Source organism: Canis lupus, chromosome 18 (genome assembly GCF_011100685.1).
Source record: "Canis lupus familiaris isolate Mischka breed German Shepherd chromosome 18, alternate assembly UU_Cfam_GSD_1.0, whole genome shotgun sequence".
Classification (NCBI taxonomy): domain Eukaryota; kingdom Metazoa; phylum Chordata; class Mammalia; order Carnivora; family Canidae; genus Canis; species Canis lupus.
The window spans coordinates 50559534-50586090 of NC_049239.1; the positions used below are offsets into that span (position 1 = coordinate 50559534).

Below are 26557 nucleotides of genomic sequence, written 5' to 3' on the forward strand. Positions count from 1 at the left end.
CTGGACCAGGAGAGGCAAGGTGAGGGGGTGAGGGAGCAGGGGAAGGGGCAGCTGGTCTAGAGTTGGGGGTGGAGAGCAGTCAATCCAACTCCATCTAGGGTTTTGTTCAGACTTTATTCTAGGCCTCCCCAGGAGCCCTTTGGGGTCCCCTAGCCCTGCCAGGTGCCCCTAGCCCCACACTCCTTCCATGCCAGCTCCCATGCTTGCAAGGGCCCGGGTACCAGGGCAGCTCCGCGGGTGAAGGGCAGGCCTGGGGCCCTGAAACCACACTCTGTGACCTTCCTTCATCCTTGTGTCTGACAGTCCGTGGGAAGGGAGCCGAGTTGCCAAGTCCCAGCAGTAAAGTGCAGTGCCATCTTTGAGGCTGGCATCAGCCAATCAGGCAACTGGGGTTAGCGGACACCGAGTCCACAATATCCTCAGAAGTGGAACCTTCAGAATCGGGTATCCAGGAAGGATGTGGAGCCTCGATGAGACCTGGGGGGGCCCTCAATAGGAGGACCCCTGGACCAAGTCAGGAGCCCGTGGAAAGTCTTGCCTCGGGTCTGGGGCTTGCGCCGTGGTGGCCTGGGCTCCTCTGGGGGCTGCACCACTATCCGAGGCACCTCGGGCTTAGCACTCCCCTGTGCCCCTGCCAGCTGCTGGGCCTCAAAGATGGCTTGGGCCCCAGGCAGGCGAGCCTGAGGCCTGGGGGGTGGCCCGGACGTCGACTCAGGCAGCCGGGCCAGCTGGACCCTGATCTCCCGCTGCAGGTCCTGCTCAGACAGGGCCATGCTGTGCACCTGTGGGGAGTGGTTGGTACTGAGTGTGCCCAGACTGGGGGAAGGGCAGGAAACCATGTGGTCCCCACAGGGCGGGCAGGACGCAGCCCCAGGAAGTGGCTGAGGGCTGAGGGGCTGACAGCCAGACTCACTACGCCATAGAAAACTACTTGAAGCCTGGGGTTTTCACATTCACTGCTGCTCAGAGGACAGGAACTGAGCCCCGGTTCTCATTCTGACTTCTGCGGGGAGACTCCATTTCCCCACTTGAGCAGCAGGGGCTGGGCCATTGTGGAAGGGAGGCAGGGGGCACCCACCTGGGACATGAAGACCTCCTCCTGCAGCTGGGTTGGGGGGATGGCTCGTAGCGCACCGAGGGTCTCCAGGAGCCCTGGGCAGGCCAGGCGTTGTTCTGTGGTGCCCAGCGCCAGGCGCACCAGCGTCAGCCCCACGCGGAACAGGACCTTCACACCTGCAGGCCGTGGGGCTCACTCAATGCTCTGTACCTAAACCTAACCTCAGCCGGACGCCTTCCACCCTCCTGCAGCTCTGCAGCCGCTACTTAGACCAGGAGCAGTGCTGGACGGTGGGGTTGCAATGTGGGGGCACTGACGAGTGTCTGCAGCCGCAGACGCTTCCGGGCAGAGAAGCCTGCCAAGAACCCTGGGCTAGCCACTCCTTACACCTGCTCTCTGAGCTTCAGCAACTTGTCCTTACGAGCTTTCCAGCTCAGATCGGAGACCTCATTCTGGAGAGATTCTCACTAGAGCTCTTCACCCCTAAGCCAACAGCATGGTGCACATGTGCACACACACAGGCACACATGCTCACAGCCATGCGTGGGTGTGACCTTGGGCTGTTCCCGGAGCCTCAGAATCCTTTCCGGGCAGTCTCAAGTCTGAGGACCAGTGAGGCCTAGTGACAACTGTGGCTTGTAAAGAGATGATAACAGCCATTCACGTCATCATCATGACAAATGGGAGCCTGTGACATTGCCTGTCCTGTCCTTGGCAGAGAGGGCAAAGGGGGCTCAGCTTGCCCTGCCTGGCCTTTGAGATCTGAGGTTAGAGGGGTGATGACACATACCTAGCAGCCTGGACACCTGTGGCCAGACCCCTAATAGGGCCTGGAGCCAACTGGGCACAAAGCAGGAGCTCAATAGACGTACTGATTGATTTCTACCATTTTTTAGTTGTTACTGCGAGACAACCCAGATAGATCAGAAGGCAGGTGGGTTACTGACGGGGGTACCAAGGCAGAGCCCCAAAGTCCCAAAAAGTCCAGCTCAGCTCTGCCCTGAATGCTCCTACTCTCGGCCTGACCTCTCTGGTTTCATCTCTCTCCATGCCCACACCCCCAAGGAGTCTATAGCCTGGACCCTATGGACATCAATCTCTCTGGTTCTCCCACCTCCACCTGGGCCCTGCAAGTTTGTCTCCTCCATGGAGAGGCCAAAAGCTTCTTGAAAACAGCACTCTCCTCCCACTGCTCCCCTAATATGGTCTCATCGCTTGTTTTATTTTCTTTGTGACACTTAGGACAATCTATAAATATCCCTTTTTTTTTTAAAGCTTTATGCCCAAAGTGGGGCTTGAACTCACCACCCAGAGATCGAATCACATGCTCCACCACTGAGCCAGCCAGGCACCCCTATAAATATCTTGTTAATTTGGTCCCTGTTGTCTCCCATCCCCACCCCCACCAGACCGCAGTGGTGTTGACTCAGGTGATCCCAGCGTCTATAGCGGTGCCTGGCACCCTGAGGGCTCACCTAGTGCCTGTGGGCTCCAGCGACCAGCACTCTTCCACTCCCACCAGCCCCGTCCCTGCCACTGGCCATGCTTACTGAGCCCAGACCCTGAACAGCTCCACTGCTTGGCCCCCTCAGCTGGGCCCCCCTACCTGGGGGGAGGGGCTTCCTCGGCTCCCCAGCCTGCCACTGGGCAGAGTCTGCCTTCCCTCAGGTAATCTCATCACAGGGGCAGGAGCTACCAGTCAGTACCCTGGTGATGTGCAGGCAGGGGCTGGGCCGTTCCCCCCAGAGCCCGGCTGACACCATCACCCTGGCACCCTCTGGCGCCCACACCCCAGCCGGGATTGGCAGGGGCAGGTGGGGCCGAGTGGAGGCTCCGTCCCTGCCCGTGCACCCCCAGGCTCCCCGCGCTGGCCACGCCTCCCCTCCAGCTGCCACTCACCCTCACTGAGGAAGGCGTCCCAGACGCGCAGCACGATGGGGAAAGGCAGGGAGCGGGCGAAGAGGCACAGGAACCATTCGGGCAGGTAGAGCAGAGGCCCAACGCCCACCTGCTGCAGATGCTTGTGCACGCGAGGGAGCAGCCGCCGAAGCAGGGCCATGAACACCTCAGCATCCAGCTGCACGGCCTCCTGCAGCCATGTCCGTCAGCGCCTCTACTCCCCAATCCCAGGCTCTGCCCCTTTCCATTCCCAGGGCCCCTGCCTGCCCACCCAGTGCATCCCCGGGCCCTCCGCCCCCCTCCTCTCACCATGTGGGGCCCGTAGTAGCCGGGGAGGTAGACCTCGCAGATCTGTACCAGGCACCAGAAGGCCTCCTGGGTGGGGGCACACGCCATGAGTGCCCACACCCAGGGGATCACAGAAGGAACCATAGGATAGGGGAACAGAGCGCGGGAGTGGGCATAGGTGCCCTCTGAGGTCACTCTGGAGCCTAAACTCAGGCTCTTACCAAAAGTCTCTCTGCCTATCAATTGGTTTAGGAGTTTGGAAGTCATTGGGTTCATGGTGTTGAATTTCAGGGTCACAGAGTTGGGGCTCACTGGTCAAGGGTTGGGAGGGTCCTAAAGTTCAAGTCCTGAGCTCTTAGAGTCATTGAGATCGTGGTCACAGGGCTCAGAATCAGGAGTCCTGAGGTCGAGGTGATGACATCCAGATTCTTAGGTCACTGGGGCAGGGAGCAGGGGCCAAAGGGACCTTGACCTGGAGTCAAGGTCGTTGGGCTTGAAAGTCACTGAAGTTGATGGTCATGAGGCCCTAGGTGACTAGGACAGGATCTGGGAGTCAAGGATCCCAGATCCCTGAGTCCCGAGTTCCTGGGGATAGGAGTCATGGGTCCGGAGCACAGGATTACTAGGTCTGTAGGTCACTAGGATGTGGGTCAAGGACCTCAAGTACCTAAGGTCAGGATCATGGATCACTGGGTTTAGGTGTCAGGGTCTCAAGTCCCTGGTTAGGGTCTAGGGCACTCACCTCTGGGGGCAGATGCATGAGTAGCACGGCAGCCACGGGACCCTGGGCCTGACAGTAGCCCTGTTCCGGCCGATGCAGCGTATAGGCTTTCAAGACCTGCAGGAGCCCCTGCTGCCTGTGCCAGAAGACCCCATTAGGGGCTGGTTCAGATACCCCTTCCCTGCCCGAAGATGGCCTCTTCCCAGGTCACAGCCCCCCTGGGCCTCGCTGGATCCCCTGAGATGTAAGGATATAAGCTGAGGCTGAGGTAGGAGTCTGGGCTGAAAGCCCTGGAGGTTGTGGGGCTGGAGGTCCCTGGGTGTCACTGGCCACCTACCCGTGACCCTGAGGTGACACAAACATTTCGTGTAGGGGGAACTGGCGGTGTAGGTCCCTGCTGATGGTCTCCATCCACTGTGGGTCTCCAGGGGCCTCGGCCAGTTCCTGTGTGTGGACAGGAAGCTCTCTGTGAGGGCTAAGAGCAGCCAGAGGCTCTAGAAAGGGGAAGCAGAACCCCTGTCAACTGCATTACCTGATAGGTGCCAGGGCTGTTCTTCTGACATACATGGGCTCCACACAACAGGGGCCAGCAGCGGGCCCGGAGAGCTGAGGGGATGCCTTTCCGGCACTGCATCTTGACCTGCAGGGAGGCCCACCCCAGGGCCCCATTAGATCAGCCAGACCAGCCTGCCCTGCTCCTATTGGAGGATCCCAAGCTCCAATGTGTCATGGGACAAGGGTCACTTGGGGGGGTAGGGACACAGGATGGGTAAATTTTGCCAGGGCATAGGCAGAGGCAAAGGGGGATGACTGAAGAGTCCCATTGTCCCCTCACCTTCTTGTACCGCCGAGACATGGTTTTCTCCCAGTGTGAGGTCATCTCCACCCACTTCATCTCCCGCTGGCGGATAAGGTCTGCAGGAGGGTGACCTGGCCTGTGGGCACAAGGCACAGGCATCGAGGCGTTGGCTGGCTCTCACCCAGAGCCCACCTCTGCCACCTTCCATGCTACCCGGGTAAACTCAGCTCCTGGTTGTGGGGATCTCTAGGGAGCCCCGGGTGGGGGGTAACCTATCACCCAGGAGTTGCCAGTGGTTGTCATAGGGACAGGAGAAAATGTGGCTCTGATGTGGGCAGAAGCAGGAGAGGCTGAAGGGGGTGTGTAGGTGTGTGTTGGGGGAGGGCAGGGGCCAGGTGGCTGTCCTCCAGGACAGGAACACAGACAACTCATAAGAGAGGCAGGTGGCCAGAGCCAAGGGCTAGAAGCTAGGAGTCCTGAGTTTGAACCTGATTCTATCTGATCTGCCGTGTGACCTTGGGCAAGCTCCTATCTGGAATTGTTTTCCTGTCTGTATATCTGGAAAGGAAGATGGTAGGGATAGAGGTGTGGGTTCTTTGGTTTGGTTCTGGGATTATCATGGCAGGGATTAAAAGCAGAAGGATATCTGGCCCCAAGGATAGGTGCAAAGGCTGGGAGATTGGGAGTCAAAGAGACACATGAGGGACACTCTTGCCGCAGCCCTACCAGCTTTAGGATTCCTCCTGGAACATGAGGAGTAGGGACACTGGCTGAGTCCCCAGGCCCTCTAGGACCCTAGGAGTTGAGCCTGTCTCTAGAATTCAGCCCTCAACCCCCATCCTCACTCCCAGCACCCCACTGCCCCTCATCCCTTCCCCACTTACCCTGGCTCTGCTGAGCTGCCCCCAATGAAGCCATAGCGATCAGCCTGGCGATATGGGCCAGGCCCACTCAGCTCTGAGTCGGACCCCAAAGAGCTTGAGTCATCCTGCAGCTCGAAAGGTTGTACCAGGTCCTCCCCCAGGGCCTGGGCCATGGTGCCCCAGACCCAAGCTACCACAGGCTGCAAGATGTGGGGAAAGCCAGTGTGAGAGGCAGCTTCTGACCAGCCTGGGGCCTGAGCTCCCATCCAGCCGGTCCCCAGCCCGGGGACCTGGCTGCAGGGTTCAGAGGGCACAGACTTCAGGGCATCTCACCAAGCCCCCTCTGTCCCCTCTTTTATCGGGGTGGGAGGGTGAGGGTGAGAGTGAGCCTTGAAATGGCAGAAAAGCCAGACCTCTGTGTAGAGGCTGGTCCCCAGGCCCAGCCCCTGCCCCCCCAGGCCAGCTTACCTCCCTGCTGCACCTCACCTCCTCCTCTCACTTCCTCCTTCTCAGCAGCTTCAGCCACCGGCTGGGGGGCCCCTCCCACACTCCCCTCCCAAGTGTGTGGGGGGGTCACCTCTTCCTCTCTGAGGCTCTTCCGGCCTGCCCCAGTGCCCCCAGGACCGTGGGCTCCTCCCACCCTCCCCATGGGCTGGGTGGCTGCAGGCTTGGGCTCCAGAGCAGGGTGTGACCAGTCCAGGACCCACCCGAGTTACAGAGGCCAGGCCCCTCCAGTTTTGAGGTTAAAACAATTCAAGATTCCAGTGAGAATTCTCGTTTATTTAATATTTGCTCTTTACAAGTAATGCTTTGAATATATACCTAACGCAGCGTTATTATGCACTCAGCAGGCAATAACGGAACTTACAAAAATTAGTTCAGCGTGCAGCACAGCGTGGACCAAGATGGGTTCAGAGCGCCGCGGCAGGTGCCTGGGTCTGGCCAGCTGCCTTGAGGGCCGCAGAGACTCAGGAGGTGGAGGCCCCCCGTGAATGTGAGGCCAGGGTTTTGGACCAACCCACCCCCCTGCTATCTCTTGAGTCTCCGTTTCCTTTTCTGCACTTCGAGGACTTGATCCGCAGTGTCTGGAGCATCGGTTATTAATGTGCTCATACCACGCTCCCGCCCAGGGGGTGGGTTAGCGTCTGACAGAGACAAACAACTCCCACAGCACTTCCGGCCCCATATTCTCGGAACTGGACTCGGGTAACTCCTCGGGGGCGGGACCAGACTCGACCCCGCCCTCCGAGCTCCACCCACCGGCCGGGCTCCGTCCCGACGGCCGAGCTCAGCCCGAGCCCCGCCCCGTCCCCTATGCCCCGCCCCCCGGGCCGCCGCGGCCGCTGCGCGCGGTGTCCGGCGGGAGCGCTAGAGCGCGGGGGCAGCGCGCAGGGCGGGGCGGCGGGCCGGGGAGGCGGGGCGGCAGGCCGGGGCGGGCCGGGGCGGGCGGAAGGAGCGCCAGGCCGGAAGGAGGCAGCGGGCGGGAGGGAGGGCGGCAGGAGCGGGCCCGGAGCTGCTGGGGCGGAGCGGCGGCGCCGCCATGTCCGACAGTGAGAAGCTCAACCTGGACTCCATCATCGGGCGCCTGCTGGAAGGTTGGCCGGGGCCGGGGAGGTCGGTGCCCGCCGCGCCCTGGCCCGGAAGTGGTGCGCGGGCGGGCCTGCCCCTCCCCGGGCCAGCTTAGACTGGGCGGGGACGGGCCGCAAGGTCCCGTGGCCACAGCCGCCCCCCGAGTCGCGGCGCGCCGGGGGAGGGGGGTTCCGGGGACGCTCTGGCACGGGGAGCAGCCCCCCTCCTGGGCGGGGGGCGCACGGGTTGGCCTGCGCTATTGGGAGTGAGGGAGAAACCTAAGAAGCCTAGCTCCACCCCTCCCAGGGGTCCTGCGCTATGGGTGGGGTGTTGGGTGGCAGGCCCCCGCGCACAGCACACCCCCTCGAGGGGGTCCCATCCTGGGAGGCCAGAGGCGGAGGTCCTGGGAGGCTCACCAGCAACAGCTGCCCCTAGGCAGGGAGGGGCCTAGGAGGCCCAGGCGCCCTCAGATGTGCCCATAGGGCCACTTGTGTCGCCCACCTTCCTCCTGCCTGAGGGACCAGAGTCTTGACACCCCATTCCTCCCACAGTGCAGGGCTCGCGGCCTGGAAAGAATGTACAGCTAACAGAGAACGAGATCCGTGGTCTGTGCCTCAAATCACGGGAGATTTTCCTGAGCCAGCCCATTCTTTTGGAGCTGGAGGCACCCCTCAAGATCTGCGGTGAGTCTGCTGCCCAGATCCCTTTGGCTTTCTGAAAGTGGAATCCCCACTTCACCCCGCCCAGTCCTTGCATTGCTGCTCCCTGGAGCCCGAACTTGGCCCTGGGTTCAAGTGTAGCCCCTGCACCTAGCGCTGAACCGGTTCCCTGGGTTACAGGTGACATCCATGGCCAGTACTACGACCTTCTGCGGCTCTTCGAGTATGGTGGCTTCCCTCCAGAGAGCAACTACCTCTTCCTGGGGGACTACGTGGACCGGGGCAAGCAGTCTTTGGAAACCATCTGCTTGCTGCTGGCCTATAAGATCAAGTACCCCGAAAACTTCTTCCTGCTCCGTGGGAACCATGAGTGTGCTAGCATCAACCGCATCTATGGCTTCTACGATGAGTGTGAGTAGCCCAAGTCCTTAAGTGACTTCCCTTTTCGGGGAGACCCTCACATAGGCCTGGCAGTAGGGGAATTGGTGTCTGACCACTACCCACAGACCGCGAGCTCTGCGAAGGGTGCACACCAGTTGGTGCCTCTCTGCCTGCCCTCCTGCCGTGGGGCCGGCACGCAGGAGGGGTCTGGGGAGTGACTGCTGAGGACTGCCCATGTTCTAATGCAGGGCCCTGCCTCATGACACTCCCCTCCAGGACATCCATTAGGCACTTGGGATGCCTATTTGGACTGGATCCTACCAACCAGAAGCTGAGATAAACCAGGCCTAGTCTTGGCCTGGCCCTGCTCACTGGGTGCGGGTGGGTTGTTTCGGATTGGAACTCAGGTTCCTCTGGACCTAGCTGCTTTAGAATTCCTGGAAGGCTGGTAGGCAGCGGAGTCGGGGGAGGGGGGATTCTCTTCTTGTCTGCCATTCTCTTCTCCCAGCTGTGTCTGGAGGGCCTCAAGACCCAGGCTGGCTGTGGGGCAGATAGGCCTCATGAGGCATCTCCTTCCTCCCAGCAGGCAAGAGACGCTACAATATTAAACTGTGGAAGACCTTTACTGACTGCTTCAACTGCCTGCCCATTGCTGCCATCGTGGATGAGAAGATCTTCTGCTGCCATGGAGGTGAGAGTGGCTCTAGGGTACATGTTGAAGGGTTCTTTGGGAAGGAAGAGCCCTGGGCCACATCCCGGGGAGCCCTGGGATGAGGCTGTTAGCTGGAGGATGTCTTCCCCGTCACCTGGAAGACCTCTCCCAGTGGTCTTGGTTTGCATGTCACTCTTTGTTTTGAGGCTTAAGCAAGTAACCTGCCCTCCCCCAGGCCTGTCCCCAGACCTGCAGTCCATGGAGCAGATTCGGCGTATCATGCGGCCTACAGACGTGCCGGACCAGGGCCTGCTGTGCGACCTGCTGTGGTCTGACCCTGACAAGGACGTGCAGGGCTGGGGCGAGAATGACCGTGGTGTCTCCTTTACCTTTGGGGCTGAGGTAGTGGCCAAATTCCTGCACAAGCACGACTTGGACCTCATCTGCCGGGCACACCAGGTGGGCTGGCAGCTCTGGGGCGGGTGGGAGTGGGGCCTGGGTAGCCAGCACCTGCTGAACAAACTGCCCCCATCCTCATCCAGGTGGTAGAAGATGGCTATGAATTCTTTGCCAAGCGGCAGCTGGTGACTCTCTTCTCGGCTCCCAACTACTGTGGCGAGTTTGACAATGCAGGCGCCATGATGAGTGTGGATGAGACACTCATGTGCTCCTTCCAGGTTGGGATGGGGGAAGGAGGGGGGCTGGTGACCCTGTGGCTTAGCCCATGAGTTTGACCAGCTCTTGTCTTTTTTAGATACTCAAGCCCGCTGACAAGAACAAGGGGAAATACGGGCAATTCAGTGGCTTGAACCCTGGAGGCCGGCCCATCACCCCACCCCGCAACTCCGCCAAAGCCAAGAAATAGCCTCCGCGTGCCCGCACTCTGCCCCAGATGGTGGATTTGTACAGAAATTACGTGGCCATAGGGGGTTCACGCTGGCCCCCCAGGCCCACCTGTCACGGGGAACACGGAGCCTTGGTGTATTTTTTTTTTTTTTTAATGAATCAATAGCAGCGTCCAATCCCCCAGGGCCCCTTCCGCCTGCTATAGTGGTGGCAAGCAGGATCCTGGGGCTGAGGCTGCAGCTCAGGGCAAAGCAGGGCCAGATGTGGGTTTCCAGCCTTGCTTGGCCTCAGGGCTGGCCGACAGATCCTGGGGCAACCCATCTGGTCTCTTGAATAAAGGTCAAAGCTGGATTCTCGCCATGGCCTCTGTCTCCCTTGTCCCAAATACTGGGCCTGGCAGCCCTTCTGTCCAGGGCTGCTTGGGAGGATAGGCATGCTGGGCATGGGGCCCCAGCTAGGGCAATCCCAGCCATAGGCTCAGGTCCATGGGGGCTTAGAATTCCAAGCTGGGGCCAGAGAGTATAGAGAAAACAGTTTGGTGACCACAAAGGATTCCAGAGGTGTGTTTAGGATTTAAGGGACAGACAAGTCATGATTGGCAAAGAAGGTAAATCAGCAGGGGCTCATAGCCCCTCTGTGATTTCTGTCCTGGGGAGGTAGGCTTAGGGAAGGCAGGTGTCCAGCCCTAGCCACATAGTTGGGAGTCTGGCCTAAAGGCCTATGGGAGGGGAATAACAGGGGGCCTCCCATCAGGTGGCAGCTCGGTGCAAAGCCTGGGAACAGACATGATTGGTTGGGAGTTAGAGAAGACAGGACCCAGGCTAGTCAGAGCCAGGAAGGACCTGGGGTGGCATCAAGACCAGTGCTCTACTCCAACACAGCCCACCTTTACCAACCACCAGGGTGATTAGCCCCATCCCTGGGCTGCTGCTGGGGGAAGGAGGAGGCTGTGGTTTCATCTAATCAGAGCCTCTGGACACAGGCTTGTTCTCAGTTCAGCCTTCACCCTCACTATCTTCAGCCAGCACAGGGCTGGGGCCCGGAGGAGAGTGTACAGGGGCGAGGATGGAGCCAAAGAACAGCGAGCGGAACTGGAATGGAGCGAAGAGAAGTAGAGTGAGCTCTGGAGGCTGTTCCCTCTTTGTCTCCCACCCCTACCTCCATCTCCAGCCCCTACCTTCTTGGGTGGGGGAGTCCCAGGCTCTGTACTGGGCTCGGCTTCATGGTCTTCTGAGAAGGGGCCAGGGCTACAGGGGGGCCGGAGTCCAGGTGAAAGGGGGATGGAGGGTACTGCCCGGGAGCCCTCGCTGTCCGCAGTAGTTTCCATGGCAATCATGTAAGAGTCAATGTCGTCACTGGCAAAGTCATCCAGGTGGGGTGTGCTGCAGGCAGGGACGGTATCAGTGAGCAGGAGGGTGAAAAGAAGGTACAGAGGCAGGACCCCTAGAGGAGTCGGAGTATTTGTAAAAGCCTTGTGACCACTGGTGGTCTCTTGACTTTATTACTTTCATTTCATAGGAGGGGAAACGATGCAGTGGTTAAATGGTGTCTTCCTGCAGGGAGTGGACCTGGAATCTGTTTGATCAGAATTCAAATAGGGGCTTGAGGGAAACATCCTGGGAGCCAGTTTAGCTCAGCTTGGGTAGAGAAGCCTCAAGTCCTCTGAACTAGGCCACCTGGGGCTAAAGCTCCCCCCTTCCCAGGAGACGGAGCTGGAGAGCACTGGGGCCCAGGGACTTGCTGGGCGGGGGGCCAGACCAAACTTCCTCTGCTTCCACTACACTGGGCCCATCCTCCCCAGCCCACCTGCCCTTCCAGCCACCTGCTTTCCCCAGCCCCAGTCAGCCCCCTGCCTCCCAGCAGTCTGTTCCCTCCTTGGCCTGGGAAGAGGCTCTAAGGGGAGGACTCAGCCAGAGAAGGAAGCCAGCCCGACCTTGGGGACACTTCCCTGGGTGGGAGGGATCTCTGAGCACAGCTGACCAGGAAGACTGAGCCTGCAGGGCTGGAGAGAGCTGTAGCACTGGGCCCAACAGGAAGTGTATGTGCTGGGGGAGGTGCACACGCTGCAAGCAGTAGGCTCAGGCCAGGGTGCAGAGAGAGGGGAGTGGGGAGGCATGGGGAGGCAGGTGGGCTTCCTCACCTGTGAGCTTGGAGTGGAGGCGCAAGCCTGTGGAGCTCTGGGGAGCACATGGCTGGGGAGTGCAGGTCCGACTCTGATAGTGTGGCCAGGACAAAGTGTCCATCCAGCAGAGAATCCTTGACAGCAAAGATGGCTGGCCTAGGCAGATGACAGGTCCTGGGCAAGGTCAGGGCCTTTCAGCTCTCAGCATCCCCTCCCCTCCTGAGGCTGGGAATTACCTGCCTGGTGCATCGAAGTGAACACTAAGAGACAAGTTTGCTGACTCTGCAAAGCTCAGGAGTCCCTAGGAGGGGAGAAGCAGAGCAGTGAGGCCCTGGGCAGGAAGGGAAGGACAGGGTGGTGTGTTGGGGGGAACCTCACCCGAAATTCCTTAAGGCAGAAAGTGATGGCCACCCCTTCTTGGGCCTGCAGCTGCTGGAAATCCTCCTCCCCAATGCTCATCTCGGTCACCATGGCTTTGACGGTGCTGTCTGTGGAGGCAGGAACAGGAGGAACCTAGGCTTCTAGGCCCTACCCCCTCCCACCCCAGCTCTGACCCTGCCTAAGGCCATGTCTGGCTCTCTCACCTGCCTCTTCCTCCTGGTAGCTGCGCAGGATGACCCTGCGGCCACAGCCAATGCCCAACGTCACTTCTGCCAGTGCAGGGGGGAAGGGCAGAACAGCCTCCCCCAGAACCCTGTGGGGCAGGGCGGGGGGCGGGGGGGAGTACAACATCACACACTCAGTCCTGCACTGTGGCTTTGCTCTTGAGCTGAGGCAGGGCTATGACACGTGCCAGAGTCCAAGGGGATCCACCATGTGTGGGATACCCTGGGAAGGAGGACAGGGTGAGCAGGTCATGGGTCCTGCCCCATCCAAAGCTTTCAGGCTGTTGGGGGGAGAAGAGTCCACTGCAAGGGATGGGGCAGACAAGAGCACAGCCCAGAGGAGGCAACAGAAAGCATGGAATGTTTGCACTGGGCCAAACCAGGCAAGCAGCACCTGCCCACCCAGGGGTGGGAAACCACACCCAGGCCATCCCTAGAAATTCAGCCTTCAGGAAAAAGGCCTTAAATCTCTGTCTTCTAGGAATACATGTTGACAAATATTTACATATGAAGTAACAATTGGAATTTGTCTCAAGACAATTGGAACCGGAGCAGATGGGAGCAGACATCCACTTTTATACATATTTGAAGAAAAACAAAGAAAGAAGAAAAACAATTGCTCATTAAAAAAAAATAATAATAAAGCTCCAAAATCCAGACCAGAGGTGATATCCTTTTCTCTTTCTCTACCCAAAGGAGTCCTAAGCAGCATTATCTCAACAGAACTCAGAAAAACAGACTCAGGACCCGAAGGAAACTTCAAATTATCATACCCTATGGCTACAAAAAGAAATGAACATTACCTTGGGTTACTCGGATGCAAGCAGCATCCAGCATGGGGTGGGAGGGGAGCCATCCCTCTCTACATTGGTCTTCTGCAGGAACCTTTGCCTCCTCTGTAGACTCCATCTCCCAGGCCCTGCATAGCCCTTAGGTGTGCTCTGATTTTCCCAGGACAGCCATACCCCCACAGCTGCTGATCCAGGTTGCCCTCCTGGAGCATGGCCTCCCTGTCCAGCCTCCTTCCTTGGCCTGTGGACTTCTCAAAGCTCCAGCCCAAGTAGATGGGAAGAGAGGCTGCCCTTGAATAGAGAACACTCCCAGAAAGATGACTACTCCAGAGAAGAATTTGGAGCCCCTGAGCCAGAAAGTGAAAGATGGACATTCAAGGCTCCTGAAGCCCAAGGAAGGGGACTTAAGGGCAAGCAAGAGACCTGCTTCCTAAAAGGGGAGTCAGAAGGGGTCCAAGTGGCCAGAAAGCCAAGCCAGATCTTTAGGGTGGAGAATGCAGGTTCCTGGACACAGTGAGGAGCACAGAGCAATGCCCTCCTCTATTCCAGCCTCTGCCCTTAAAGAGCCAGACCTGAGAGCAAACTGATCTGGACTAATTTTTTGAGGTTCACAGAAACTCTGTAGAGAAAATGAAGAAGGTGTCTTCTCAAATTGACCCTTGAAGCTCCAAAAAATAAAAAAAGACCCACATTCAGTCTGTATCCAGAGGGACACACTCACCGTGCTGGGGCACGGAGTACATGGGGGCACAAGGCTGGGTCGAAGACGGCCTGCAGGGACTCGCAGTCCTGGAAGGACAGGTTGTGAGTCTTCCTCACCCCTGGATGGGCAGATGGGGTCTCAGTGGGTTTTGCTAACCTCCACCCCTCCACCCCAGGGATTCCTCGGCCAGTCAGCTGCCCCCTCACCGTATTTGCAGTGTAGCTGGACCACCAGGCGGCTGCTCCTGCCATTCAGTGAGATGCAGCATTTCTCCACAGTCTTCTCCACCGTTGCCAGCGAGCGGAAGACAGCCAGGAACGACTGTGCAAGGGAAACCCATCAGCCCAGTGGCCTCCACCAACCAGCTTCCACATCCCATGTAGGCTCTGGCCATCCCAGGCTCAGCACTGTCACACTAGAGAGGGAGCTCCCACAACATGCAGAACACTTATGCTTTTCCAGGCCTTTCTCTGTTCATGCTATCACACCTGTCTGGGATGTCTTGAAAGATCTGCTTACTTTTCAATATCACCACTCTCTCCAGGTCCCTGGAAGGATCTATTACCCTCTCCCCAGCTCCCATTACCCTCTGTGGTGTCTCTACTGTACACCTCAATGCATTTTACATTGGTTTGCTCCTGCATACACCCCCCTCCCCAGTCAGGATCTTCTGAATGCCCCAGGGTGGACCCATTCCTGGTTGGGGGGGGGGGAACACCTCACCTTCATCAAGATCTTACAGCGCAGGGCTTCCTGACCAGAGGTGGTGGCCTGGTACTGCTGGAAGAAGAGTGGGGCAAAGAGGAAGCAGGCATAGGCAGAGCGAGAGGAGTTCACCGTCCGAAGAGAGAGCTGGGCCAGGAAGAGCAGGGAGAGGGATGCGGTCAGGGGGCAGAAACAGGCTCTGTCCTCTGTCTGGCTTCTGCTCACACCTGTCCTAATGTCCTCCTCCTCCACCGTCACCTGTTGAAATCCTCCCTCTCCTTCCAGTCAGCGACTGCCTTCTCCATGAAGCCTTCCCTGAGTCCCTGGTGGCAAGGGCCCTACACAACCGTCAGCACACACTGCCTTTTTTCCCTAGTTACCCGCCCCCCCCCCCCCAAACACACACAAGGCACTTCGGGGAGGGCAATGGCTCTCGATCCACACACCGGCCTGGGAAGATGACAGGACCCAACCTGACACCCCAACAACGGTGGGGGGGGGGGGAGCAACCTTGGCAGACAATTCTGCCCAAGGGCATCTAGCCTGACACGAGGTGAAGCTGGCTCCCGATTGTGACCCCCCTCACCCCGTCCTCCAGGGGCTCCAGGTAGAGCTCGTCCCCGATGCGGGACAGGGAATGGACGGCCTTGCCGAGCACTGCGGGGAAGAGAAGAGAAACGGGTTAGGCTGGCGTCTCCCGCGGTCCCACGTGCCCCCGCCCCCGGGGGCCCCGAACTCACCCTTCACGTTGCCGCCGGTGACCAGACACTTCATGCTGCCCCCAGCGCCGAGGTCGGGCCTGGCCTCCGACCGGGCTGGGTCTGGCGGCTGGTCCGCGCCGGGCCCTGCCCACCCCGCCCGCGGCTCGGGTCCGGGTCTCACCAGCCGCCGCCGAGCGGCCCGGCGTTCCCTTCCCGCGCACCGCCCCTCGGAAGCCCCGCCCCCGCCTTCTCATTGGTCCACACGCCGGCGCCTCCGTCACGTGAGAAAACGTCCGGCTGCTCCGCCGTCACGTGACGGGGTCCCCGGTGAGGGGCGGGCGGCGGTCACCGGAGCCGGGAGCGCGGGGCGCCGGCCGGCGTGGCGGGGCCTCGGCGGCTGCGCACCTGGACACCAAGAGCACGAAGTCCCCGGCGCGAGGCAGCGAGCACGTGTGCGGGCGAGCCCTCCTGGGCCGCTTCGTACCGGTCTTCCTGGGCGCCTGTCTGGACGTGGGGTCGAGCTGGAGCGTCCCGGGGACGCAGGCAGCAGCCACCAGCTCTAACGAGATGAAAGCAGTTTCCTGCAGGACTCCAGCGTGGGAGAGTGGCTGTTCGTTGTGGCTTCGAGGATCCGTCATTGACCCTTGGAGAACGGAAGATTCTGGGGGCTCAAAGGAGTAGAAGGGTGTACCTAGCAGGGGGAGCGGGAGGAAAGGGCATTGGTGCGTGGGCTTTGGCCCTCGTGGAGGGAACTGGCCTGTGAGCCTTGCAGAGGGATGAAGGCTGCCAAATGGTGGGGGACACCAGTGGGAAGCGCTGGAAACGTTATAAGAGGGAAGAGTCACGTTTATGGGGTCATTTTTAAAAAGCCTCCAGGACTGTGCAGAAGGGGGCGGTTCGTCAGGGAATTTTCCCCCTCGCCCTGGGCTCTGGGCTCCAAGTCTGCAAAGTGGAAGGGAAGTCCCTAAGGGATTTCCTGAACTCAAGCCCCCACAGCATCCAGGTTCTGTAGGGCCTTTCAGGGCCCTGGGCATCCCCACATTTCTTAGGACCTGCTTGGCCCTGCCCTTCTGGTATTGTCTGCAGTGAGGAGTGGTGTTTGTCTACCAGCCGTTTGCCCTCCAGCTCCTGGCCTGTGATTCCGGACCCCGCCCCCCGTGCCTCAGTGTCCGTGCCATCACCAGACTTCTCTAGAGCACTGGGTGAGGCTATTCTTGCCTTCCATGGGGGTCAGTGTAAATGGTCCCCCCTCAACCCAGGCATTTACACTGGGAGTCAGCCTAGACCCTCTCCATCACCCCAGGTATTGTAGTCCTTGTATAAGCCCTGACTGTCCCACCTTCCAAAGAGATGGCACACTCTTCCATCTCCACAGCCATCATCCTGGCTCGGGCCACCATCCTCTCTCACCTGAACGACTGTAGGAGCTGAATGGTCTCTTGCCTCCTGTCTTCTGCAGTCCGCTCTCCAAATGGCACCAAAGCGATCTTCCTAAAACGTCCTCCTGACGGACGTTCCCCCTGCTGGCTCCTTCTCTTCCTAGGGCACAGCTTTAGTTGCTGGTCCTCAGACAGGCCTTTTGTTCACCAGCCCCCACTGCCCATCACACTGCAACAGTCTTTCATACATAGGTGTCTACATGAACTGCTGTCATGAAGCTTCCAACACAGTCCCATTTTTTTCCTGGACAGTAGCTATCTCCTCTCCACATTCTGTCAAAAAAATAAAATCCACAAAAAATAAATAAAATCCACAAAAGAACTTAGCATTAGCTACTCTCTTCCTTCCCTCTCTCCTCTCTGTCTCTCCCTCCCTCTCTTTCTTTATCCCAGTGTAACTCAGCATGGCCTTCACAGCTTTACCCCACAGCCATTACCTGAGCAGCCCAACTGGAACAGGAGGCAGATGTCAAGGCTCCCGGGAAAGCAAGGAGGGGAAATAATCACACAGTCTCACCTCTGCCACTGACACCTATGGGGCTGGAAGGTCCTATCGCCTTGAGGTCTTTGAGGCAGGGCCCTGGGGAGGGCAAGGGAGACATAAACTCCAGGGTTTTATTTTTCTTTTTTAAGGTTTATTTCTTTAGGGACACCTGGGTGGCTCAGTTGGTTGGGTGTCTGCCTTTGGCTCAGGTCATGATCCCAGGGTCCTGAGTTCAACTCCAACGTGGGACTTCCTGCTCAGCAGGGAGTCTGCTTCTCCTCCCTCTGCCACTCCCCCTGCTTGTGCGGTATGTCTCTCTGTCTCCCCGAAATAAATTAATAAATAAAATCTTTAAAAAATAAAGATTTATTTGTTTATTTGAGGGGGTGGGTAGAGGGAGTGGGGAGGGAGTCTTAAGAAGACCTAGCTGAGTGCAGAGCCCAACGAGGGTTTCAATCTCATGACCTGAGCCAAAACCAAGAGTTGGATACTTAAGTGACTATGCCACCCAGGCACCCCAAACTCTTCAGGTTTTTTTTTTTTTTTAAGATTTATTTATCTAAAAAAAAAAGATTTATTTATCTGTTCATGATAGACACAGAGAAAGAGAGAGGCAGAGACAGGCAGAGGGAGAAGCAGGCTCCATGCGGGGAGCCCGACGGGCGACTTGATCCCCGGTACTCCAGGATCGCGCCCTGGGCCAAAGGCAGGCGCCAAACCACTGAGCCACCCAGGAATCCCCTCTTCAGGTTTCTTAATGAGTCTTCAGACACACATACACAAATACACACACATACACACGCAAATTTAAGTTGTTGTTTTTTAAGTAATCTCTATGCCTGGAACGCCTGGGTGGCTCAGTGGTTGGGCGTCTGCCTTTGGCTCAGGGCATCTCAAGTCCAGGATTGGAGTCCCACATTGGACTCCCTGCAGGGATCCTGCTTCTCCCTCTGCCTGTGTCTCTGCCTCTGTGTGTGTGTGTGTGTGTCTCATGAATAAATAAATAAAATCTTTAAAAAAATAATCTCGGGGATCCCTGGGTGGCTCAGTGGTTTAGCACCTGCCTTTGGCCCGGGGTGCAATCCCGGAGTCCCAGGATCGAGTCCCGGGTCGGGCTCCCGGCATGGAGCCTGCTTCTCCCTCTGCCTGTGTCTCTGCCTCTCTTTCTCTCTCTCTATGTCTATCATGAATAAATAAATAAAATTTAATAAATAAATAAATAAATAAACTCTATGCCCAATGTGGGCTTGAATTTACAACCTTTATAATCTCAAGATCAAGAGTTGCATGTTCTACCGACTGAGCCAGCCAAGCGCCCTTCTTTAGGATTTTTAATGTCTTTTTAATGTCTTTTTTTAATGTATTTGGACACAACACACACCCTGCCAGAAGCCAGTTGTCTCTAGTCTGTGCTTCACCGCTGACTCGCTGTGTAACTGGGTGGGTCCCTCTCTGTCTCTGCAGCCATTTCCTCATCTGTACAACTGTGGTTGGTGACGTAAGATGCTTACCCAGGTTGTTTCCAACCTTGATGTGATCTTGACAGGGCCCTCAGCTTCTCTGGGCCTGTCATCTGGCCACAGCTCTGGAGAGGAGCTGTAATTGGCATCCTGCTTCCCCCAGACTGTGAGACTGGAAGGTAGATCTCCTGTCTGAAGCTGGGCAGCCTCTCCCAGCTTTCACTTGGCACAGGCAATGATGTCTTTCTGGTCCAGACAAAGGAGGCACAGTGGAGGATGAGGGTCTCACAATGGTAAGAACACTTTGTGTTGGGAACCCAATGAAAATTTGGGGTCTGTGCAAGAGGTGGAGAGACCTGGCATAGCTCCAGCCCCATTCACAGAGAATCACAAGCGAGCCAAGGCCATCCCTTGAGCCTGTTTCTTCCTTGATAAAATGAGAGGGTTGCATGAGATGCTCTCTCAGGATCTTTTCAAACCCCAAATTCTTACCTCGCACCATATTCAAGATGGTCTCCTACAAGTACATAAGCATATGGGTATTGGGGCATATGTGTGTGGTGAGGTGGATACGGAATGGAGGAAGGCCATTACCATTTCAAACTTTTAAAATAATTATCTGGGATCCCTGGGTGGCGCAGCGGTTTGGCACCTGCCTTTGACCCAGGGCGCGATCCTGGAGACCTGGGATCGAATCCCACATCGGGCTCCCGGTGCATGGAGCCTGCTTCTCCCTCTGCCTGTGTCTCTGCTCTCTCTCTCTTTCTCTGTGTGACTATCATAAAATAAATAAAAATTTAAAAAAAAAAAAAATAAAATAAAATAAAATAATTATCTGCTGGGAAACTTCTTCTCTTTAACCACTTCTTACCCAAATGGTTAAGTTTAAGAATGCAAGAATTCAGGGTTGCCTAGCTGGCTCTGTCAGAGGAACATGCGACTCCTGATCTCGAGGTTGTAAGCTCGAGCCCCATGTTGGGCATAGAGATTACTTAAAAATAAAATCCTCGGGTAGCCAGGGTGGCTCAGCGATTTAGCCCAGGGTGTGGTCCTGGAGACCAGGGATCGAGTCTGCTTCTTCTTCTCTCTCTCTCTCAAATAAATAAATAAAATATTTTTTAAAATAAATAAAAATTAAAAAATAAATGAAATGAAATCCTTTTAAAAATGCAGGAATTCCTGGAGCTCAGTCATTCATTTATTTAACCTGTATTAGATACACTTCTCTACAGGAAGAGAGAGTGCAGGACAAAAGTCCCCGCCCTCAGGGGCTTCCACTCCTGTGCAGAAATACTGAGTAGAGGGAACGGCCTGTGCCAAGGCTCTGCAGGAAGTCCGCTGGGCTGTGCACACACACAACACAGTATACGGGTGGTCACTCTGGGGTAAGGGAGCTGCGAGCTGCCGGGGGCGCGGTACTGGCAGGGCACCCCTTGCCTGCCTGTGACACCAGGCACTGCCAGCCCCCTGCACACAAGCGCTGCCCAGGCCTTCCTTGGTCTCCGCCATCTCTCCCAGCAACCAGAACAAGCTTGGTACAGAGCAGCAGCTTAAGAAGCATATATTGAACGACCAGTGTCTAGCGTTTGGTGACTTTGCAAGACTTGAACCCAGACTATCTGCTGTGGTGGACTAAGGGCACTCCAGGTACCAACCTGCCAAGACGGGGCTCCACCACTTGCAGGGTGTGTGCACATGGACAGGTTGCTTACCTTCTCAGATTCTCACCTACAGCTTGAGCAGGGTGGTACCAGTCCTTCCCTCAGGGACTGTGGTGAGGGGTAGCCCTGCCAGGGTCCACAGAGCTCCTAGTACACACCGCCAGTGTCACTGTTAGTAGGGTTGTGTCCTGCCGCCTCCATCTCTGGAGTGCACCTTCATCACACTTTAGGGTCAGGACTGGAAACAATGTAAGTCTGCACGGACAAGGGCACCTGGGTGGCTCAGTCAGTTGAGCAGCTGCCTTCGGCTCAGGTCATGATCCCAGGGTCTGAGATCAAGTACCCCATCAGGCTCCCTGCTCAGCGGAGGAGTCTGTTTGTCCTTCCCCCTCTGCTCCTCCCCCTGCTCTCTCTCTCTCAAAATCTTAAAGAAAAAAAATCCACATGGACAGAGCCCCAGTGAATCCCACTAGGAACCTGTCAGGAAAGTCCCCACAGAGAAACATTCCAGAGAGAGGCCCAGAGGCCACCAGGGACTGGAGGATCAAAGAAGGGCTCTGGTAGGGGCAGAAGTCAGCCCCAAGAAGAGAGAAGAGGTGCGGTGGAGGGAAGCTGCAGTGTTGCCACGTGCCGACCTCAGTGCGGAGCCCTCGGGGCCCTCGGGACCCTCCGCCTTGTGGGGGGACTGCAAGTCCTGCTGTCCTTGCAGGCTGCCAGAGGCTGGCTCCGGGTAATGACTGCTCATGCGGCCCGAGGAGAGACCGAATCTCTTCAGGCTGCAGGGTAGAGGCAGAAGGGAGGTGGGATGGAAGTTCTTAAGCCCACAGCAGGGATGCGAAGGGGGAAGCTCCAGCTTGTTCACTAAAACCTGGCATGCTGGAGTTACAGGGCCCCCTTGGAGCACAAGTGAGGTAAGTTTAGGACAAATCAAAGGCAGCGTGCTTCACCCAGCAGGGGAGGACACCACCGATGGAACTCATTACTCCAAGATGTGGTCTCGGCTGGAAATATAAATAACTTCACAAAAGGTTCAGATAAATCCATGGATGACAGTTCCATTCAGGGGTTGGAAGGGGAAGGAGGCTGTTTGGGGCCTGCTGGTCTGTGGGGAAGGCACCCGGGAGGCCACCCCTCGGGGCCGCTGTCAGAGGCTGGCTTCAGGCTTCCCGACTCAGGAGGCAGGGTCGGTGTTCCTGCGGAGGCTCCAGCTGTGCTGAGTCCCCGGGCCCTTCCCTCCACCCTCCAGTACTCAGCATCCTCCGTCTGGGGAGACGTGGATGCCACTAGCTCTATGGAAAGCGTCCTGGCCAGGCTGTCCCTTAAGGGACCAGCAGAGGGAGACAGACACCGCGTACAGTCCCAGCTTCCAGAGCAGAGACTAGGCAGCTCAGCCCTGAGTTGGGCAAGCGAGTGCACAAGGGTGCCAGCTCAGTGTGCAATGCTATGCTACGGCCCAGGGGGGAAGGGGGCTGAGAAGCCATCCTCCCTGGCTGTGGTGGAGGGAGAGGGCAGAGAGACCTCAGGCACCTGGGGTAGGGCAGGGAGGAGGCCACTCCTGAAGAGCAGGGTGGTTCTGGAGCCACTTGCCCACCATGCCAGCAGATCTGGGGCCCCTGGGGGGCAGGGTGTGGATCTCTGTTGATCTACAGCGTTCCTCCTTGAGGTGCCTAGACAGGGGGCTTCTGAGAACCGATGGGCTGCTGTGCCCCACAGGCCTGAGCACCAGTTCTCCCCCCCGCCAGACATGGATTCCAGGCCAGACATGGCCTTCCCCTCTTTGCCACCCAGGCCCTCCTCAGCCCCTTGCTATCCCTCCCTGCCCTCTCCTCGCTCCACACAGCTGCCCTTGGTACAGCTTCTTGAACTCCTGAGGTGCGTATCATGTCACACCTCTTGCAGGGGGGCAGCAGCTGAGACTGGCTGGTGCTCAGGGTGCTCTGGTGAGAAGCACACAATAGGACCTCTGAGAGGTACCCCTGGGGACCACAGAGGGGGTAGCTCCTCGAAGACCCAAATCTCTCATGTCTCGCAGAGGGACCCATGGCCAAGAAGCCCAGATGCGTCCAGCTCAACCAGGACAGATTTATGCTCTTATCATCCCCTCAGAGCTTCCTGTGCCCTGAGTGTCCACCCTGCCCCTCCAGCCCTCCTTCGATTCATGGAACCCCTGGGAGGAGGCTGTCAGGGTACAAAGGCAAATGCTTAGGAGTTGGTGGGAGGAGAGTTGAACAAGGAATGGCCCAACTCTAGAACTCTCCAGTCTTGTGTAGGTGCTCTATAGGGGGGTGAGTGGCTTGTGGGGACAGGCTTTGGGAGGAAAGTAAAATCTAAAGATATGTGGGCATGGGGACTTGGAAGGGGAAGGGCATCATTAGCCGAGACAGGAGGATAGGGTATGGGGAGCAGGTAACAATAATATTCAACATAATCAAGTGCTGAATGCCAGAGATTTGACTTGTATTAATTCAATTGCACTTCTTCGGAGGAAGGTATCATTATCATCATCCTGTTCTATGCAAGAGAAAAGTGAGGTGTAGAAGGGCCAAGTGACTTGCCCAAGGTCACACGGCTGGTAAAGATGGAGGGGCACCTTGCTCACTTTACTGTCCTGACAGCGCTGGGATGGCAGCCACTTGGGGTGGGACTCTGAGTCGTTCCAGGGAGGTGCTGTCTGTCCTCTGACCTGTGGGGCCCCTGAGAAACCCAGAAGCTCTGGAGAAAGACTGAGAAGTCTGAAGGAGGGTGGCTAGTGAGGAGGGAGGGGACAGGGCGGGAGGAGCCGGCAGTGACTCAGCAGGGCAGGATAAGGATCTCCCAGCCCAGGGAGAGGTAACCCCGCTTCTCTGCCAGGGGAGACGGAGTCACTGAGCCCAGGGCATGGGTTGGCCAGGGCAATGGAACATCCTGGGAGGATGGCGGGGAAGCTCCTGGCAGGCAGGGGAGGAGGAGGTGAGCAGGGGTACCCCTGCCTTCCTCATGCACTCATCACCCAGACATCCTTGCAGATGGGGAGACAAAGCCTGGGTAGGGCAGGGGAGAGGCAGGCCACAGGACCGGGTTCCTCTCAGCCTGGCGGGGAAAGCTGAGGGCAGGTAGGTGCGGTGTCCCCGAGGGTTGAGCCAGGCCAGGTGTGGGTGGGGAAGCAGAGCAGGGTAGGGCCTTGGCTGAGGTAGGAGGAGGTCCTGGGGCCGGCCCCCCGGGGTTTCCGCTGACATCACTGCCAGCTCAGGGTGAGGCAGGGCCCTCTGGGCTCCTGCCCACTAGCGTGAAAGGGAAAGTGGACAATGGCCCTGCTGCCTGTCCTCCCCCTTCTGCTCTTTGTGCCCCCCCCCCACACTTGGTGGAGTATGCTGGGTGGTGATGGAGAGGAGGCTGCCTCAGGGAAGCGGATCCCAGGGAGCTTTGTCTGGCCCGGCAGCCCAAGCAGGGCCTCTGAGCCTCCCTAGTCCTCACACAGCAGGCAGGATAGTCAGGCCCTCCAAGCCTGGGGAAGCCCTCACTCTGGCTGGGGCAGGTGGGTATCTAACACGCAGTTCAGCCTCATTCAGTGATTCAAACATGCTTACCTGCTCATGGAATCTATAATTCTAGCTGAGGGGAATGGAGCACTTTCCCCTCCCCAGGAGGGCTCAGGTCAGGCACCTGACCCAGCATCACACAGGCAGTTTGTGTCAGCCATGGGTGATGGGTGGAGGGCATGAGAGCCCAGGTCTCCAGCTCCAGGTGCAGACGGGGACTGGGGGGGGGGGGCGGGTTTGGAGGGGCTCTCCTTCTTCCCAAGGTTCCTCTTAGCGTCCTTTAAAAACAGGCTGGCCCCAGGTGAGATACCTCATAGCCAGGGGGCTCTGACAAGTCCTGCTGCCTCTGGAGCCAGTCTTTGGCACCCAGCCTTTTCCCCTTTCAGGACCTTCCTCCCCATTTAGCGCCTGAGTGGTGTAGTTCAAATGGACCTTGAGAGCTTGTTTGGAGGTTTTAGCAGGTGAGTGCAGCTACTCATATACCCTTGACCGAAGAACGGTCCTCCTCTATCAGTGATGGTCATCTTCTTCAACCAAGCCCTCAGCTTCTGGAGGGATGCACATGGAATGGGTGAGGGAGGAAGGAGACACTCACCTAGCCAGCCAGATCAGCCGAATCAACCCTGGTGATCAATGGAGTGACAGATTTCACAACCAGATCACCCTTACATCCTGAGTGGTGTAGTTCAGAGGGCAGACAGTGCTGGGTTCCAGTCCTAGTTCTGCCCCTTGTGTGACCTTAAGACAAGTGACTTCATCTTACCAAGCTTCAATGTCCTCACATATAAAATGGGTAAATCATAGTTCCTATTTTATAGGGTTACTGTAAGAACAAGATGGTATCGTCCCAAAAACCTTAGCACAGGACCCAACACAGAGTGAGAGCTCAGTATGTTTAAACTATTGCCAGTAGTTAAGTCTTAGAGTCCTAAAAGGTTTAAAAGTGTCACCATGAAATGTCAGGCATTGCATCAGGCACTGGCAGGCCCCTGCCTCTCCTGCCTGCACATGGGTCAGCCTCTAACCCTCATTTGATGGCCCTCTGGGGCTCCTCACTGTCTACCCAGGAGATGTTTGGTGAGCACAGGAATGAGTTCACAAGTGCCCTTACTTACCTCTGTGGGCTTCTTCAACAACATACTCTTGCTTACCCATCAGGAGGGGACTGGACCAGAAGTCTCCCTAGTCAGAAATCATGACATCCTCAGGGCTAGGACCCCCTCAGTGCCAGTTCTGCAGCTGTGTGGGTCATGGTGTTTTGGGGGTGTCCGGAGTGCCTTTCCTGGGGATACCAGTTATGGGTGTAGCAAGGGAAGGGAGAGGGAAAGGAGGGGGTCTAGCCTGTCCCTGAGCCAACACTGACTCACCCCCACTCCTGTGGAGGGCAACTCAGGCATCACCCAGTGCCAGCCCTGACCCATTCCCAGCCACACTCCTTGGGGCCTGGTCTGCCACTCCCTGTGGATGATAAGGCCTGGAGTCTGGAAGGCAGAGTGAGCACCAAAGCAGTGTCCTCCTCGTGAGCTCACTGCTCTCCCGCCATCCTGAGTGGGAAGAGGGCCTAGGTGGTCATAACCCATTCCATGAAGGGGTGATGGCTTATCCCAAGGCCACACTGGCCAACTGGAAGGAAGCCCCTCACCCTGACTCCCAGCCTGGCGACCTGCAGAGATGCAGGGAGCCGGGTAGGCCAGGCCAAGGACTACCTCCATGCCTCTTCCGGTGCTTGCCACTGCCCCTCCGGCCATACAGCTATATTTCCACCCTGAAGCTCCACCTCCTCCTAGAGCTCTCCTGCCCTCTCCATCCTCTGATCTCAGTTTAATGAGTGCCTCTTGTCACAGGACCATGAAATTCTTCAAGGCAGGGTTGGGTTTTCCTCGTCCCCTCTGTCCTCTGCAGTGCCTAGCACCCAGCAGGGTTTCAGGAAATGCCTGTACCTCCTACCAAGACAGATGGCTCTGGGGCTAAGGGGGCTGGAGTCTGCTGTAACCTCTGCCCTGCCCTCAGCAGCAATGCCAGAACAAGAATCCCTTGGGGGAGGGGGCGGGGGGCAGGAACCTGCGTGAGGATCCTAGCTGGAAATCAGAGGGCAGCCACCTGTGTCCCCATCCCAGAAACGCTGGAGGGGCTATTCCTGCTCTGTTTCTCCTTTCTTCCTTCTATCCCACTCCCCCGAGTTCCAACAGCCCACCCTATTTGGGATTTGGCAGCAGAAAGGCTCGGTCTTTATTCCAGCCCCCACCCCAACCCAACTGGCAGCTCCTAGCCTGCTGCCTTTGCCCAGGCATGGCAGAGGGGCACTGGCAACTTGGAGATGTAGCTGATTTTCCCTTTGGCAGTGGGAAAGATGGGGGGGGGGAGGGTTTGGCCACCCCTGGGTGAAGGGAGAGGGCTGGCATGCAAGTCTAGACAAGAGGCAGAGGGAGAAGGGGACTTCCCCAGTGTGTGGGGTCAGTGTATCAAGCTGGGAGCTGGGGGTCAGTGTGTAAAGCTCATCGTCCCTGCACCTACTTGGCCTGGGTCCCCATTTTGGAGCCACGGTCCTCCATTCCTGCAGACCAAGTTTCTGGACTCCTGAGGTGAACATTTGCTGTGCAGGGTGAGGGGGTGTGCAGCGTGGTGAGCTTCTCT

The 26557-nt window shown here is 57.5% G+C and overlaps 3 protein-coding genes across 9 annotated transcripts; 1 reads left to right on the plus strand and 2 right to left on the minus strand.

Moving 5' to 3' along the window:
- Positions 1–95: 95 nt before the first annotated feature.
- TBC1D10C (TBC1 domain family member 10C) lies at positions 96–6257 on the minus strand. 5 transcript variants are annotated; one of them, XM_038563757.1, is made up of 10 exons: positions 6114–6257; positions 5649–5827; positions 4801–4900; positions 4498–4605; positions 4303–4409; positions 3987–4101; positions 3266–3331; positions 2957–3146; positions 1079–1233; positions 96–782 (listed from the first exon to the last, which is right to left on the minus strand). In XM_038563757.1, the coding sequence occupies exons 2-10, from the start codon at positions 5798–5800 to the stop codon at positions 435–437; spliced, it is 1341 nt and encodes a 446-aa protein (XP_038419685.1). In that variant the 5' UTR covers positions 5801–5827; positions 6114–6257; the 3' UTR covers positions 96–434. The 5 variants fall into 5 exon arrangements, with proteins under 5 accessions (XP_038419685.1, XP_038419684.1, XP_038419686.1 ...); XM_038563756.1 differs by having other exon boundaries at positions 6096–6218; XM_038563758.1 differs by lacking the exon at positions 5649–5827 and having other exon boundaries at positions 6096–6135.
- Positions 6258–7071: 814 nt separating this feature from the next.
- Positions 7072–9886, plus strand: PPP1CA (protein phosphatase 1 catalytic subunit alpha). Its single transcript, NM_001003064.2, is given in 7 exon segments — positions 7072–7222; positions 7748–7879; positions 8036–8266; positions 8823–8927; positions 9124–9347; positions 9431–9565; positions 9643–9886. Coding segments are annotated over 7 exon segments (993 nt in total). The 5' UTR covers positions 7072–7167; the 3' UTR covers positions 9754–9886.
- RAD9A (RAD9 checkpoint clamp component A) lies at positions 9865–15566 on the minus strand. 3 transcript variants are annotated; one of them, XM_038563759.1, is made up of 11 exons: positions 15401–15565; positions 15247–15317; positions 14679–14807; positions 14162–14276; positions 13974–14073; positions 12441–12550; positions 12235–12344; positions 12093–12157; positions 11875–12030; positions 10912–11116; positions 9865–10825 (listed from the first exon to the last, which is right to left on the minus strand). In XM_038563759.1, the coding sequence occupies exons 1-11, from the start codon at positions 15432–15434 to the stop codon at positions 10730–10732; spliced, it is 1191 nt and encodes a 396-aa protein (XP_038419687.1). In that variant the 5' UTR covers positions 15435–15565; the 3' UTR covers positions 9865–10729. The 3 variants fall into 3 exon arrangements, with proteins under 3 accessions (XP_038419687.1, XP_038419688.1, XP_038419689.1); XM_038563760.1 differs by having other exon boundaries at positions 11875–12012; positions 15401–15563; XM_038563761.1 differs by lacking the exons at positions 12441–12550; positions 13974–14073 and having other exon boundaries at positions 15401–15566.
- Between the last annotated feature and the right edge of the window lie 10991 nt (positions 15567–26557).

Bases quoted from the DNA above. Each gene is read 5' to 3' on its own strand.
- TBC1D10C (XM_038563754.1), bottom strand. From the start codon at position 5,893: ATGGGAGCTCAGGCCCCAGGCTGGTCAGAAGCTGCCTCTCACACTGGC. The intron at 3,332-3,986 runs GTGAGTGCCCTA...GCCCCCACCCAG, and splicing joins TCATGCATCTGCCCCCAGAG to GAGGCCTTCTGGTGCCTGGT. The intron at 3,147-3,265 runs GTGAGAGGAGGG...ACATGGCTGCAG, and splicing joins GCTACTACGGGCCCCACATG to GAGGCCGTGCAGCTGGATGC.
- RAD9A (XM_038563759.1), bottom strand. From the start codon at position 15,434: ATGAAGTGTCTGGTCACCGGCGGCAACGTGAAGG. The intron at 12,345-12,440 runs GTGAGAGAGCCA...CTGCCTCCACAG, and splicing joins CTACCAGGAGGAAGAGGCAG to ACAGCACCGTCAAAGCCATG. The intron at 12,031-12,092 runs GTAATTCCCAGC...GACCTTGCCCAG, and splicing joins CACTTCGATGCACCAGGCAG to GACCTGTCATCTGCCTAGGC.